At 41.6% G+C, this 17506-nt stretch overlaps 2 protein-coding genes across 2 annotated transcripts; one reads left to right on the top strand and one right to left on the bottom strand.

Moving 5' to 3' along the window:
* The first annotated feature begins 444 nt into the window (after window positions 1–444).
* Window positions 445–5150, top strand: LOC137123849 (bestrophin-2-like). The gene is made up of 9 exons (XM_067498133.1): window positions 445–599; window positions 685–779; window positions 996–1229; window positions 2318–2472; window positions 2696–2773; window positions 3234–3386; window positions 3472–3552; window positions 3745–3899; window positions 3987–5150. The coding sequence occupies exons 1-9, from the start codon at window positions 448–450 to the stop codon at window positions 4765–4767; spliced, it is 1884 nt and encodes a 627-aa protein (XP_067354234.1). The 5' UTR covers window positions 445–447; the 3' UTR covers window positions 4768–5150.
* A 539-nt stretch (window positions 5151–5689) lies between these two features.
* Window positions 5690–16018, bottom strand: LOC137123848 (protein Hook homolog 2-like). Its single transcript, XM_067498132.1, has 3 exons — window positions 6816–16018; window positions 6618–6695; window positions 5690–5866 (listed from the first exon to the last, which is right to left on the bottom strand). Exons 1-3 carry the CDS (start codon window positions 6870–6872, stop codon window positions 5690–5692), a joined length of 312 nt encoding a protein of 103 aa, XP_067354233.1. The 5' UTR covers window positions 6873–16018.
* Between the last annotated feature and the right edge of the window lie 1488 nt (window positions 16019–17506).

The following is a 17506-nucleotide window of genomic DNA, read 5'->3' as shown; positions in this document are numbered from 1 at the left end:
GAGCTCCTCCTCCTGGTTTTGGGGGGATTTACCCCGGGGCGCACTGACCACTGCACACACACCAAGGAGGCACCGAGGATTACTACCATAAAGCGGCTGAAGCCAGGGGATAGCAGCGAATGAGCTCTCACAGCAAATCTCATCAGCAAGGAGAGGAGTGAAAACAGGAATTCACTTTCACACTGGTGCCATTTGGTGGTGATGTGCTGAGCAGTTGGAACATTTACAAAGGGGAAAAAAACACTTTACAAGGTAAGGAGATGCCTTTTTAAAAAAAAAGATATAATACATTAGAAGACTGTTCATTCTGTGAGTTTTCTATCCGATTTTTAAAATGACCTGCGCATCAAATTAAGATTAAACGCTCAGAGCCACTTTTGGTCCCTCTATACACTGTAGAGCTTCTTTCATACATGTGTTTTAGTTTGAAGACTCTGCCTGTCCCCAATGACTGTCACTTACACGGCCAGAGTCGCTAACGCCCGATTCTGTGGCTTCTCTAAGCTGCTTTTGGCCTGGAAAGGGAGCATCTACAAGGTGTTATACAAAGAGTTCCTGGCTTTCTTTGCCATGTATACCGCCATCAGCATCACTTACAGGTGACGTACAGGAAGCATTACCTCCTGAAAACATTCACCAGTCTTTCGATTTACATATGTTTGTGTATCACTTTTGCACTTTCAGATTTTTCCTCTTCGAAGAGCAGAAGAGATATTTTGAAAAGCTGGCGATTTATTGCAATCATTATGCCAGTCTCATCCCTATGTCCTTTGTACTGGGTAAGTTTGAATGCATATTTGATGTTTACCTGTTTGATCTGCGAGAACATTTACATGACACCTTCTTAAAGGTTTTCATGTCAAGGTGTCTTAACCCTAATTGTCAAGACCTATGTTTGATAGGGTTACCAGCTCAGGGGCACATGCACACGTTCATGCTTACACTAGTGATATCTAGTGTAAGGTGACTGTGACATATGTTGGGCTTGTTTTCAGGTTTCTACGTGACCCTGGTGGTGAACCGGTGGTGGAACCAGTACACCAGCATCCCGCTCCCTGACAGGCTCATGTGCGTCCTTTCTGGAGGCCTTCAGGGGAGCGATGAGCGAGGCCGTCTGCTGAGACGCACTATGATGCGCTACGCCAGCCTGTCAGCCCTGCTCATCCTCCGCTCTGTCAGCACGGCTGTGTTCAAACGCTTCCCCACCATGGACCATGTGGTGGAGGCTGGTGAGTAGGCGGAATTATGGTGGTTGCAGGGCCCATTCCTAGCCCACAGCACCTTATGTGACTTTCAATCATTATCTGATTCAGTTTCTAATAAACCAATTGTTTATTTTTACTTTCTGTATCTATGCAAATACACAATACAAACATTTTGCCTGGGAGTGAACCACTAACACTTACACTAACTGAATTTTCTCATGCTGTGTTGTGTTGTAGAGGAGATGTGATCAGTCATACACCCATGTCATAAGAGTGTGTTGTTTCCTCTTCTGTACATTTTCTACATCACAGAGGAAATCACAAGGACAGGCAGATCTTGACATTTGCAGATGATATAAAATAGTTATCATGAGCCTGTATTGAGATCAAAAGACACTGGAGGAGCAGTATTCCCCTCTGAGGTGTTTAAATTTAACATGTTGCTGCTTTTAAGGGTTGTAAACATCTGTCACATGACACATATTTATATACAGTGGGTACAGAAAAGTAACAGTATCGTCTCCTTCTTGCTCAGAAATTCAGTTTTTGAGAGCGACCTGCTCCGGGCAGATTTATAGTTGTGTCATATTCCTTCCATTTCTTGATGATGAATGCACTGTCCTCCAAAGGAGATATTCAGTTACTTGCAAATGTTTTTGTATCCTTCCCCTGATGCGAGATTTTTAATAACCTAGTTACAGAGCTTGTTGGAGTGTTTAAATTTCTTCATGTAGTTTTTGGCCTGGACACTGATTCACTGCTAACGGGACCTTTCAGATAAAGGTGCATTTTTTACTATGGCCACCTGAAACGCATTCACTGGACTCCTGTGATCTGTGAGGGACTTTAGAAACCTGGTGGTACTTTAAAGAGGTTAAATCTTTATGCAGTCACTTATTTTCATTTAGTTATTTTGGAATAGTTTAGTTTAGATTCATTTTTACACGAAAGACCCTTTCTTTGGTAATTTTTTTGGAAAAATATAAAAGGTAAAAAATTCCGCCGAGAATGTTTTCTGAACCCACTGCATGTATGTACGTTTTTACCAGTTCGTTATCTAAATTAATATGTCGTATAAAGCTCTGGTCTACTGTTGTTTTGTAATTGTGCAGGATTCATGACGAGAGAGGAACGAAAGAAGTTCGAGGGCCTCCACTCGCCTTATAACAAATACTGGATCCCCTGCGTTTGGTTCACCAACCTGGCGGCTGTGGCCCGCTGCGAGGGCAGGATCAAAGACGATCACACACTCAAACTACTGCTAGAGGTGCACCATTACACACATAGATGCACACACACACACACACACACACACACACACACACACACACACACACACACACACACTACAGGTACTACAATTCCTGTGTTGATTGGTTTTGACAAAGATTCAATTTGAGATGTGTATTCACGCTGACATACAGACAGGCTCAGCGTTAGACTTAATGCTGTGTTGTGACCTCAGAAAGTCACTCTTTCTTTATTAACAGGAGTTGAATGCATTCAGAGGGAAGTGCAGCATGCTTTTTCATTATGACATGATCAGTGTTCCCCTGGTTTACACTCAGGTAAGTACCATGTGCTTACAAGTCTCATGACTTGTAAGTGAAAGATACTATAGGTTTATATCATGGGCACTGGTTAGGTTTGTTGTATCTTGGTCTTGTGTTTTTTTCCAATTAGTTTGCTGTGTGCTATTGTTTTAAATAGTACAGTTATTATGAACTCTTGTGAGAATTGCTCTGGGGAAGATACCAGCCAGAGGCACAGCACACAATTGAATTCTGAGTTCAAATATACACAAATGATTTGAGATCATATATTTGAACTTTTTCTTGTAGAAAAACAGTTTTGATGATGCATTTAGAATTGGCCATGTCAAACATGATGGCTTTAAATTTAGCATTGTTTGTTTACAGAATAAAATGTGTTGAATATAATAAAAAATATTATTATTGTTATTGTAAAATAAAACATCATTATTGTTATCCAGTGGGACATGTCACCATTTATTTGTCTGTTCCTCAGGTGGTGACTTTGGCGGTGTACAGTTTCTTCATTGTGTGTTTAATTGGTCGTCAGTTCCTTGACCCCAGTCAAGGCTATCCAGGTCATGACCTCGACCTCTATGTGCCCATCTTCACCCTGCTGCAGTTCTTCTTTTATGCTGGCTGGCTCAAGGTCAGAACGAAGTCATGTTTTCAGATATGAGCAGAAATGAAAAGTAAACCAACAGGGTTTTGGAATTGTCTATTACTTCCTGTAGGTGGCAGAGCAGCTAATCAACCCTTTTGGAGAAGATGATGATGACTTTGAGACAAACTGGCTGATAGACAGAAACTTCCAGGTTAATTCTGGCTTTTGTGTTTGTTGTTTTTTCTTTATAATGATTCTGCTATAATATATTCTTTATTTGTTTGAGTTTGTTGCTGAAAACACCTAAACATGTTTCGGTTGACACTTTGAAATTAAAGAGTATATTACAGGATACTGTGGACATGTCTTATGCTGTGGATACTTTATATGCATCTGTTGGCAGGTGTCTATGATGGCAGTGGATGAGATGTATGGAGATCTGCCAATGATGGAGAGAGACCGTTACTGGAACGACTCTAACCCTCGACCACCCTACACAGCTGCCACCCTCTTTGTCCTCCGTAAACCCTCTTTCCAGGGATCCACTTTTGACATGGCGTGAGTTTGTAAAAGTTCGACTTTCAGTGGAAACTGCAAAAATGTGTATTTTCAGGACAATAAAAAAATAGTTGCATGTTCTCATAGGATCCCTAAAGAGGAGAGGCACTTCCAGCCTCTGGAGAACATTGCTGAGAACCTGGAGGAGTCAGGAAGTCATCACCCCAACATGGCCCTCTTTAACCGCCTCCTCAGTGCAGCCCCCTCTCCAACTGGCTTCATGGGAGGAGCTCTTCGTCGAACCTCAGCCCAGATTCAGAAGCTCCGTCACTCCCCCAGCATCGATCAATGCACCATCAATGATGACGATGATGACAATAAAAGCTGTGACATAGGCGGTTCTCTGCCGTCAGGATTGGGGCAGGAAACGCAGACCACTGTGTGCAGTGTCCGGATGGAGAAGAACACCAGAACACCTTTGCTCGACATTCAGTTTGGGCTGGAGCAAAACAGACAAGAAGGGCCCCCTAATGTCAATGAAGACAAGAGGGTGAGTGGAGTGGAGGGGAAGAGGGCTGAAGACTGGATGAGAGAAATAGAAAGGAAGGTAGATGTAACGGGGGCGAAGACCCAAGCACCTGTGTCGCTGCTTCCTCCTCCCCCCAAGTCTTCAAGAGAGAAGTCCAGTCAGCCAGCCTCCACCATTCCCATGACTTCCAGTCACCCCCCTGCCTTCTTGTTTCAGCCACCTGCCCACTCCAGTCTGGAGCACTGCAGCTCCCATCCAGCTATCAATCAAAACAGAGCTCTGCCCACCATCCCCAAATCCCCCTTAGGTGGAAACAAAACGTGCCTCCTCACTGTGCCTTCTTATGAACCCCAGCGTTTTCGCAGTGTGAGCATGGGGTCAGAGCTTATTGCATCTTAGGTGGACAATGGGTTGTAGTGTTCCCATGAGTTTTTGACTGTTTGAAACTGTAGTGTTTGATATAGAGCAGCTTTTCACAAGTGAAATTAGTCACTTTTTATTCCACTTTTACTTGAAGTCACGGCCAGCTATTGGAAATTAGATTGTTATAGATACACTCGTGGTTTTGTTATGGAAACGTATAGCCACTAAATTTCCAAGATATCCCTACAGTGCTGCTGGAGAGCAGAGCTTGTTGTTTGAAGGCACTATTCAGGATGGTTTTGGAGGACTCATTATTGAGTGTGTGAGAACAAACTCATTTAGATATTCCTCTGCAGACATTGCATGAGCAGGCCAATGTGAGACAAACTTCATTACAGTACTAACCTCAAGCATAAAAGCTAGAGATACAGGGAAACTACCTCTATAAAAACAAGAAAATTATGTTCTGGGAAGTGAGTGAGCAAGTCACCAGTGCATCCAAGAATCACCTGACCTGACCTTTACCCTTTCTTTATTAGCACATCACACTAAGTAATAGTTTTAATCTGCCCATTATTACTGAAGTATATGATAGTAATCATCATTTTTCAAACTTTTTTAAATCATGGAACTTGAATGATTTTGAATCTTGTGTATATAAAAATAATGTAAATGTCACAGTACAACACATGAACAACATACATTTTTGACATTATTTTCTATCTATTTCTATATGCTATTATAAAATATTTATCTGACACCACGAGCAATAGAGTGGACATTTTGGTTATTATTGTTTACATACATTAAGTTGAAAAAGCAATAAAAATGTAACTTCACTACATACTGACCACCAGGTGGTGACAGCAGCAAGCCAAAGGAAACACAGACACACTGAGAACATCAGTTTGTTAAAGATAATTCCAGCCTTCTTGCTTTCAGTCTCATTTGCATCCTGTCAGTGAGTAGGTTGCACTCCTCCAGTTCTCTCCAAAGGGGAAGCATCCTTCCTCAGTTGCAGCTGGAGGGTGACTCTCCTGGCCTGTGTGGACTTCCTCTGCATGGCCAGGAATGACTGAGCTGGGCCTGGAGCTCTGGGGTCTTCACAGACACTGTGCTGCTGCAGAGCAGAAGACTGCAAGGATGCGAACAACTGTCTGTTTGTGGATACAGTGTAATACTAAAAATGGAAGCACTCTAATAAAAACACACTACTTCTGTTACTATTAGCACATTAATACAGAGTTTACACAAAAACAGTGCTCAGTCCCCACATGGACCTTGTTTGTAGGAAGTCACTGAGGGATAGCGTACTGTAGACCTCCGTGTGTGGCCCCGGTCAATGTCCTTGGTTTGCAGGTTAAAAAATCCTGTACATGACAGAAGACTTGTGGCTGTCCGCACACTTCCCGTGGCTAAACGTGGAATTATTAGTGATTGCACTACAGGAGAGTTGGCCATAACTTACCAAACAGTGAAGAAAAAGGGTGCGTGCGATACATAAATAAATAAAAATCAACAGAGTAAATCAGCAGTTGTTTTGAAGTGGGAAACTTGCAGTGTTACTTACACTTCCGGACTACGCAGTAAGACAAACTAGTTTGGCCTGACCCATTTAGAACAAAAGCTGTACTTTATATTATCACAAAAACAATCAAGGACGTGTCAAACGCGAATGTTTCATCTACTAAACAAACATTACTAGAGTGCTTCATTGTTTGAACTGTTTGATTCACTATGATTCAGAATCTGGGTTTCGTTGAATTTACAACAAATCTATGGTTGCACCTCCTACAAACTTTTATGTATTTCTGATAATCTAATTCAAACTGCGTAGAAGCTCATGAGGGTACATTCAGGAGGATTTTGTTCCCTTGTGATCTCACCATTCTTTTCCAAGCTGTAATGATCAGTTTCTCCTCTTGTTCCTGTCTGGACCTTGCAGTGTCTCCCTCAAAGTCCTGCTGTGATGTTTGAAAAGTCACAAAGCGTTTCACTAGGTCAGTTTAACTTGATAGGATGACATGCACAGTGCACCCTAAAAAGTACTTCAAAGTTGGTATAATGTCTGGAGACCGACTCACCTTTGGGGCAGCTGTCGTCATTGCATCAAACAGTCTGGCCTCTTTGTTGCTGCTCATTATTTGAAATATATCACAACACTAAATATATCACATCCAACCAGAATAAACCCAAAGAGATGTTTGCGTGACTGACTAGCTTGTGCACCCACAACCCCCTGACCTGCCCTGTCTGTCTACAGCTCAGTGCTGCTTTTGGCTGTATTTTGCAGAGGAGGCCCTGGTTTTGTTGTGTGGCAGACGGAACAATGCGGAGAGGTGCTGCAGGCTTAAATGCTTTGGCCGCTCGCCACAGTCAAAGATGCCATCCTGCTGACTCGGACACATTCACTTCTGGACAACCGGTCTCCAAAATAGGAGAAGTAGCAACACAATACTCCAAGCTTGACAATAGATGCGGTATAACGTTGAATACGTCAAAAGCAACTTTGGCTCAGAAATCAGGTTTGTTGACCTGGTGACTAGAAAGGTTAAGTAAAAAGCTTATTATGTTAAGAGGACAATAATAGGAAATTGTATTATTCTTTCTAAAGTCTCTTGCCACAGTGCGCTGTTTTCACTAAGATCCATGGGTTAATGTGCATTTTTGTTTGCCTGTTAAACTGAGTCATTACCAGTTTCATTGACCCAGAAATTTGGTAATTCCCCTAATTATCACTTGACCAGCCTGCCGTATCAGCATATTAGGCAAGATCAAGCATCAAGCACCAGAGAAAAAGTTTGGCCACTAGTGGCTACTTGCTCACTTGAGCTCTCTATTTCCTGTCTCCCAGAGTCAGTTTTTTCAAAGGTCAACCCATTCCAGTCTTTGCTCTGGCTTCGGGGGAAATGTGGTTTGTGTTTTTGTCATTAAGTGTGAAAACACAAGTGCGGGGGAGGATTTCAAAGAACTCACTGTGTGTGTGTGCGTGTACGCCGCTTTCTCTGGAACCAGGAGTACTGAGGTCAGCAGGCAGGCTTACTGAAACAATCTAATTTAAGACTCAGATCTTTTCTGCAGCTCCTCACGAACAATGTGACCATATTTACCACACGATGATGTGTTTGTACATGTCACCTATCAGACTCGCTCGTATGTATTTGCCACTTGCAGTTTGCGGGACTCGTGGAAAAGAATCGCGCTCCCAAAGTGGAAAAAAGTAAAAGAAACAAAACAGAAAAAAAAATGTGGGAAGAAAAGAAACTTTAACAGACATGTTTCTTGGAATCTGCCTCATTTGAAACCTGTGAATGTGTACTCTGTTATGAGGGAGTTGCAGATCACAAGGGCAATCAATGCACTGCAGATTCCTGTTAGCTGGCAGAGCCCAAAAATCTGTTGCTGCTGCTGCGGTCTTAGAGATTTGAGATTTCTGCTGCATCACAATGAGTTTCCTTGCATCATCAAGCTCGGTAGAAATTCATACCCCACGAAACCCACAAATAACTAAAAGGAAATCGAGTTTGATCATCATTTTTGATGTTTACAGCAGTTACTGCTGGTTGCACATCAACCTCCTTATAGCAAAATCCAATAAGGCTTCTTGTGATACAGCCACAAGCAGTCAGAAAATCAGTCAAGTTGTAAGCAAGAGTTTCACCACATCGTCTAACTCACTTTATGTTGAGGTCAAACTGACAGTGAACACACCCAAAATGTCAGTACAGGAAAAGTGTATCCGTGTAAATAGAGCAGATCAAAGTTGAATCAGAAAGTTGGACTTTGAACTGTGGCAGATTTCAGTATATAGTGAAATGTGTCTGACTAGCTTGGGACGGGGTGGAGGTGGGGGGATAAAACCTGTCAGAGCTGTTGCCTGTTACTGTCAATACATGACATTGACTGTTAGGTGATGAAACCACAGTCTCAGTGCCTACTTTAGTGACAACAATGTTATTATCAGTGGTAACACAGAGTAAAAATAAGGAATTATGATGAAGTTTTGTGACATTGGAATTTCCCTTTTAACCAGAATAACAATGTGACATTAATACAAACACATTTTATCATTTTTGCTGATGGACGAATGAGAAAACTTTCAAGTCAAGAGAGGTGGAGGGTCAACAAGAAAAGAGCATAACATTATTACATGTATGATGATTATCATAATGTAGGAGTAAAAGTTAAAAAAGATACACCAGACACAACAGAAACCAGCACTGGAGACCTCAGTTAGAGAAAAACATAGACCCAGAAACATAACATTGTCACAAAAAAGATCCTCACTCAAACAAGTCAATAACACCACAAAAATATTTATATTGATTAATTTTTTAGAATAAAAAACACAATTACACACACTGTTTACAACCTCAGCTTCTTGAACATTAAGCAATAATAGGAAATACCATGTTTTTTAAACTGAGTAAACACACATATGACTTCACTCAGTGTTTATTGTACCAATTCTAGCCCAGTACTTCAATATGTGTTTGTGTCTGGTGTGTGTGTGTGTGTGTGTGTGTTTCAGGCACTCCCTTTCTTACACACCCTTTTTTTATGAAGAAGTACTCTCTGTGCACACGGACCAGTCTGTCTGGTTCTTCCTGGCTGTGTGTGTGTGTGTGTGTATCAGTCCTGTCTGATACGGGCTGGTTGTGTATCTCAGTCACACACACTTACAGATACATACAGTATCTTCCTGACTGTCTGATGTTCTTACTTTGTTTAAACAACATCACTTTATCTGTGCTGTGTGACCCAGAATGTTAATGGTTAATGGTCTGTCTGACAGTCTAGGCCTAATGTTGTTGAGATAGGTGGCAGTACAAAGACTTGTTTCTGGAGGCTGGCTATGTTTGTGTGTGTGTGTGTGTGTGTATGTGTGTCTACAGTGATCACGAGTGTTTGTTTAAAGTAGCCAGTAGAACAGACTTCCTAGTTGTATTTATAAAGAATTACTTTGGCATTTTTGTGAAACACACTTGCCAAGCGGTTGATCAGGAGACAGACACAACTTTCCTATGTGTTGTCATTGGAGAAGTTTTTTAAAATGTAACTATTAGGAGTTGGTTGTGGCTGCTGGCACAGAAAAACCAAGGTTTTGGCACTAACGGTTGTGTCGGATATTAACTTTGTGGAAGTTTACAGTTTCCTGGTTGCTCCACACAGATCTGATGTTCATGTCTGCTGACTGTCATCGCAGGCTTTCAGGATAAAGTAATCTATGTTGTACTACTCCCTCAGCACAATGTAAACATACACAGCAAGGACTGTTGAGTTCATGCTTTTTGTTTCTGCTGGGATCACTTCACAGTTATATAATCTGTACCAATTTATATTTACCAACAACCAACATCTCAGATGTGATTCCAAAGGATCAATTTAAAAAAATCTAATTAAACAAGGTTTGTGGTCCAATGCTCATCCGTTTTTTTGGGGGGCATTTATGATTCTGTGGGTGGAGGTGAAGAGTTTTTGATATGAAAAAGCTTAAACACTTCTGCACTCACTGTGTTACAAAGGGAATAGCTTTAGAGCATTCACACCTGGGTGTTACAGAGTCACCACCCGAAGCAGCAGCCTCACAGCTTCCTCTGCCAGGCTGCACCACTAGCAGCGGACAGGAACCTCAAAACATATTTTTTCCTGTCTGCCAAGTGCAGGTCATTTTCAAATTTCTGAGGGAAAAGTGCAGCACGCTGTAGGGATGGGAAACTGGCTTTAAACTGGCTTTTATGTCTGTTCATCTCTGCATCCAGCTCCTAAATGACCATGTAGTGACACTTTTCTTTAGTTTTTCATTCATCTGTATATTATCTGTTTTGCAAATAGTAATCACTTATATAACGTCTCCATGACTTACTTAAAGTAATACAGTAGTGAGAGAAAATGAACTGCCATGAGCTTGTAAAGTAGAACATGTTGAGAAATCCAGCAGCTGCAGGGTTGCACATCTGCATTCAGAACAGATGTAGAGGGGAGGATGAGTGGTGGTGGTGGTGTGGACTTTGGGACAGCAGGCAAATGTACTGGCTGAGGGGTGACTAGTTAGGGGCCAACTCCCAGGCCTGACCTCCCCTCCTCCTCCTCCTTCTCCCTTTTTCTTCGTCTTGCCTGCTTCCGTATCACCCCTGGGCTCCCTGATGGATGCTGACAGTAACGGCTGTCCTCTGTCCCGCAGCTCATCACCCTGACCCGTCCACACCCCAACCCCCTCCACCCTCTTTCTTTTGCTCTCCTTCCTTCTGTCCCTTTATTCCTGCCCATTCAGTGCTGCCCACAGTGACCTAGCTTTGGACTTTCTCCCGTGGCTCGGCTCTGAGCTTCTCTGGGGCCAAAATATCTGAGCTTGGCTGTCAAAGGCACATCTGGGACATGATCTGCCACCCATCTATGACTATTAATCTCTGATGGGTAGCTGTGTTTGTTAGCGCTACAGGCAAACGATTGCATGTCTCCACAGAAGCCAGAAATTTAGTTATACAGCTTTTATTTTAATTATTTCATGACTTGACTCAAATGAAATGTAACAGAACATTTTGTGATGAGTCAGTTTGACACCTGTGCTAAACGGTTGCTTTATCACCACATGTCAAACACTTTTTAACTAGGGTGTGGCATTGTCTGTGAAACACACACACAAACACACACACGCACGCACCTTTCCACTTCCTGTTGTGCAATTTCATAAACTACCAATGCAAAAGCTACACTTGTTGAACTGGATTGAAGATGGCAGATACTCAGCACAGAAGCCTGACATGGAAATAAAACTGGGACAAACTTAAACACACAAACACACACTACCTTTTTGACATGGGTCAGTAATGATGAAATAAACTTTACAAAATAGCAGATGAGGGAGGAGAAAGTGGAGGATGTCATCTTTTGGTGAGGACATGTATTATTCATGCTGTCAGCAGAGACTTCGGTGAAGTCACAGCAGTGTAAGTAATAGTGTGTGTCACATAAAATCCGCAGCAATGATGACCTCATTTTACTGCATAATTCCCTTCTCCCACACACTCTTTAAGGAGCTCCAGATGCATTGAGATGCACACACACACACACGTGCACACAAACACATTAATCTTTCCATAGTTGTGAGCACACTCGTCGATCATACAAACACATGTATGCAAACATTAGAAACCTGTGTAAATTTATGCTTTTGTTCATACATTTTTCTCTGTGGATAATCTGAATAAACAATTAAAGTATAAAGTACAGTAAAGCAGAGCTCCTTGATAATTGAATGGTTAAGACTCATACAGCATCCCAGGCTTCACAATTAGCACTTTAACATGGGCCTATCTAACATAAATAATAAAGACAGACCCCCCAAAATATATCAATAAATTAAAAATACAAATGAAGCAGACATTCATAGTATCACTGGAGGAACTGAGAATAGACTGGAATGAATAAATATTTTGACTGAACAGGTCTCTGGGGCAGGAGCTTGGCACTAAGCATTAGGACATTAGTACTAAGAAATGTCCCAGGTCACAGTTGCAATATAATAAGAAAACAAGGTTGGTTATATGCACAAACATTTTTAGATCGGTTCGTACAAGAAAAGGCTGTTTGACAAGTTTGAGCCAATGCTTCTCTAGGGCCAGTAACACCTTGTTTTGGGCATCATAGTTTTCTTTTCTGCAGGAAACCACAGGCCTAAGCAAAATGCTCGAGGGTGGAGCCTCTTGTCTTTGGGTTGCCCTCAAGGGTGGTCCACACAATTTTCCAGGTCACAGCTGCAGTCAATAAAAGAATAGTTGGTATTGGTATAACAGGTGAGGAAAGAACTGATCAGGCTCACTAAGCCAGGTGCACTCATCTCCTCATGTGAGGAGAGGGGTGGCCACAGAGAACTTGGCTGAGCGTTTGAAAAATGCTGTGGTCTGGGCAGCAGAGTAGCAAAGGTAGAGAGGCCTCAGACTCACAGCCTCCTTTTCTCTATGACACTGTGGAGTTGATTGTCAAGTCTGGATCTGAGAGACTCTTGTGAAAAGCATCCACAATTCCCTGCCACCAAGGTGCAAAACTCTGTTGCACAGTCTACTACACCTCATTAACCTTGATATTGACTCAGCAGATGGTGTACTGCCTGTCTGCCTGAGACAGGCTGATTAAAAAACGAAGCCATCATGATGCAGATGGGGATCAAGATGATCCAGCTGGAGCTGAGACAGTGCAGGACACCATGATGCAGAGAATGTAGCAATGAAAAGTTTGACAATACACCAATTTGGTTGCCTGTCAAAGGTTAGCCAAGAGTCTCTGGATGGCAAATACCAAAATCCTGCTGACATAACTATACAACTGGGAAAGGTGAAAAGCTAGCTTATAATCTGGTAACCAGCACCTCTGCTTATTCATTACCGAATTACATCTTGTTTGAAAAAAACAACAACAACAACAAAAAAACAGGAGCTATGTGTTGAACTGTTTGTTTGCCAGGGGCAGCAACTTCCTGGATTTTCTGCCAGTCATTGGCAACCACATATTTACAACAAAAATCTAAGAAGTTACTGCTCAATACCAAGGAAATTCCAGTGAAACCATTATTCACACTTATTATTCAACACAGTAAAGGGATTCTTCAGAAAAAAAAAACTGTTGAATTAAGAAAATGTAGGTGTATACTATATAAACACGATTAATTTAAAATCTCAAAAAAAAAACCCCCCAAGTTATATAATATATTGTTATGACAGTTAATCAAAAGCTTTTTAGTTAATGTAACTGACAACTAAAGCTGCCAGATAAATGTCGTGCATCAAAAAATATAATATTTGCCTGGGAAATGTAGAGCAGCAGAAGTACAGTGACATTTAATGACACATCTTCAAAACTTCCCTTCAGTAGACACACACACACAAACACACACACACACAAACACACACACACACACACACACACACACACACACACACACACACAAACAGACTACACACTGTTCAGCTGTTGCTCACGCAGGTGTTATACCTGGCAGTGGAGCCAAATACCCATTTGACTACCACCACACCTGGCTAGAACTGGAGACAACCACATGACAATAAACACAGACACAGACACACAGACACACACAGACACACACACACACACACACACACACACACGCACGCACGCACACACACACACACACACACACACACACACACACACACAGGTGTGCATGGCAACACACACCCACACAACAACTCATCAGCAGATAACTGTGGCACAAGTCATTCCCATTGTCAAAACACAGACACACATAGACAGAGAGACAGTGAGACAGCAAGAAAGACAGATGTTCCTAGCATGAGAATACAACTGTACCAAAATCAAAGTTGAGAACATCATTTTCTTATGGCTTTAACACACAAGTTAAACTAGTCAAAATAACAAAAAACAGACATGTCTCGCCTGCCCTGTGGAAAATACACTGAGCAGCTTTTAAACAGGTTTCCTTTTTTCAGCTGCACAAAGCAATATGTGTTATGATTACAAATATTTCCTCACTAGTTTGTTTTTATGTGTTTCCAGCTCTCCAGGCTTCTGAGATGCCATGGGACAGGCTCACTCCCGATTGCTAGCCTCAGGCCAACCTAAATCCAGGACGGGATGTCAATAATTTCCCAAGCCTTTATTTTCCACCTCCATTCGTGGCAGTTCTTGTCTTGTCTTGCTGTCTGTTGTTTTGCTGCTCAGGAGCCTTGAGAGGTGATCTCATCTGTGCCTTGCTCTTCAACCCCCGCTCCCAAAACAACAATGTATTTATCTGACCAAAATAGCCTCCTCAGGCTGGAAAAACCCTAGCCAAGGCAAACAGAAATCAGCCAAGAGTTACAAAGGAAGCCAGTCTGGGCTGGAGGTGATGTTTTTAACTAACAACAGCCACAGAACAACCGAACAGACTCTGCACATACTGTTGTAAGGTGTCAGATGCAGATATAATAAAAGCTCTTATTATTCTTGAGCTACTGAAAAAGTACAGAAGTGGGAATAGACACGTTAACACATCAGTGGAAAGAAGCTGAGCTTTAGAAGAAGAAGTATTTATTGGACAGCTCATTTGATTGACACTGATACGGATGTTTATTTTGTGTATGTGTATCCGTAGTAACATGATGCGTACTGACTATTTGTAACACATACCACAGGCAGATATGCCAAATATATTGATTGTATTATGATGATTTCTATTTTGTAACCTAGAGAAAATAGTACACTCAAGTGATTGGTGTTCATTTAGCCAAAATTCACTGTTTACATAATCAAACACTATCTACAGTTTATAGAGCAGATGTTCAAATCACATCATGTATTTGTTGCACTTCCTCTGTTGTTACCTATTTTAGCAGTTGTAAGACCATATATTTCACAGCTGGACTATGTAATTAAATAAGGCTGATTTGGTCCTTTGCAAAAAATTGAAATGGATGACTGGATTTGTATTTATTGTTTTGCCCTGGGACTGAATGGATCAGCAAGAAAATAAAGATTGATACTCAAAACCTAAATGTGCCGCACTTATAGCCAGTGGTTCACTTATTCTCTGTATTTGCTGCAAGGAAATGTTTGATGAGTCCTGTCAACAGTTTGAGGTTGGCAGGTAACCAGCAACAACATCAGGAAGTCATATCTCCCAGCCAAGAAATGATTTGGAAACCAACCCTATTGTTAAAATACCACAACTTGTTGATTTTAAACTTCAGTTTAGTAGATCACCTTTATTTCTCCTGGCTCCAATCTCTACACTAGGTTAACATCAATCTCTTGGCAAGACATAAATAATGACATTTCCCCCAAATTTCAAATTTACGTTTTCAAGTATTTTACCCCTAAATCTAAAGTTGAGCAGTTTCTTAATTGATTCTAACATTAGTTCTTGGTTGAACTGTTGTTTTGGACTAAACAGAGCCACAGAAGCCACACTTTCAGCCTGAGTGCTTTTACTAACTCTCTCTAGACACCAATGAGATAGTTTGGGCTATTTGCCCTCAAGTATAGACTTGAGACACACAGACACACGATAACATTCACACAGACAGACAAACATTAGCCCACGGTCTGACCCTCCTCTGCTCCACCAAAGAAAAGAGGAGGGGGGGAGGGAAAAACCTGGAGAATTAAAAACACATTCCACTTCCCGTAAAGCCAGGAGAAGGAGCAGTGAGTCACTGGAGCAGTTAGAAACTAGTCTCTTTTGGTTTTAGAATTTTTCATCTTTGAACATACTTTGAACCTTCAGTTGCTGAATGTTGTTGATGGTGCCGCTCTCCTTCATCTCACCTCATGCTGGTAGTTTATTCATGGGTTAAACACCTTGATCACTGACTGTGGCACATGGCAGCTTGCCTGAAAGTCATTGTTGCTCTCATGGAGGTCACAAGATGATGTATTTACTCCATTAAGCCCTTTTAAGTTTACAAAACATGATTTAATTTATTGTTGATGGTTAGAAGGCTTAAACATACAACCACAGAATTACACATATAATCCCACATAATGTACACTCCCATAAAGAAAGCCACCCTTTCAACCTCAGCTGGGTGCCTGACAGACCTCCAACATGCTTTCCCCCACAGCGGTGCCAGGAAAAGCTCTGACTGTAAATTGGAAGAAATAAATTCTCCTTCTCTCTTTCTTTTCATCTTTCCTTCTCCACCCGTCTGTCCAGACAGAGGTCCCCCCAAAAAACAGACTCAGACCCCTTGAGATGATGCTGCTTTTCCACTAGGTTTACAGGCAGCATCCTGAGTCACAGACAGTGGGTGCTGCTCCAATCACACACATGCTGACAGCTTAATTGACCACACTAAGGAAGAGTCAGTGATATCTGTTCTCCATCAGCTGCCCTGCTGGTGGGACTGACTCATGCTTCAGGTGGACCCACTATAACTTGAAGCTGTTCGCACTCAACAGGCAGCCTGATTAAAGGGAGATCACATGATTCAGACCAGCTGGCTCAGGGCTTTTTATTCTTGGTGTCACTGTTGTTACGTCATTTCTTCTTATCAGACTTTTACTTCTTGTGATTCTAGTTCTTGTTTTCTTAACCTAAACTGCACTAAGGTAAATTTTAGAAGATATTGACATTAGTTTTCCATCCAATGTTACCTTAAGAGATATTGTGGACCAATCTGCTCCTACTTAGGACAAAGTAAAAAATGGGTTACTGATATATACAATATACATTGTGGTCTAACATTTTGTTAAACAGCTGGGCAATAAGCTAATATTACCCACACCCTGGGAGTAAGTAGTGATTTTAGAGGACAAATTTCAGTGACGGGCTAATACACATTTGAACATACTCATATTCAAAGACACATTTGAACATGAGATAAACTATAACTGTGTGGTAAAACAAACACAAACAACATTCTAAACGAACATAATGTTGGACAGTTCAAAACAAGAAATCAAAGATCAGTGTTGGATGCAGTCAGCCTTGAGTCATCAGGGGAGGGGTGTTCAGGTCTGGGCAACTCTACGGGACCAATAAACACAAGCACACAAACGTATAGATGTTACTAAGCACACATGTGCACAACGACATATCCGCACACTCTTTATCACTCACTCTCAAGCACATACTCACACATAAACTCTACTTCATTGCCCTGGCTGTGCACCCAGGGGGACAGCAGTGACTCAGAACGAGTCATACACACACACATCACAAACTCTCACATTCACGCAAATGTCTTGCAAAAAATGCCAAACAGTGACAAACTTTATTGGTCACAGTTCTCTGAGCCTATGTAGCTGATCACTGTGA

The sequence above is a fragment of the Channa argus genome, chromosome 3, assembly GCF_033026475.1.
Source record: "Channa argus isolate prfri chromosome 3, Channa argus male v1.0, whole genome shotgun sequence".
NCBI lineage: Eukaryota > Metazoa > Chordata > Actinopteri > Anabantiformes > Channidae > Channa > Channa argus.
The sequence above is the reverse complement of the archived record's forward strand: the minus strand, read 5'-3'. Positions and strand labels throughout refer to the sequence as shown.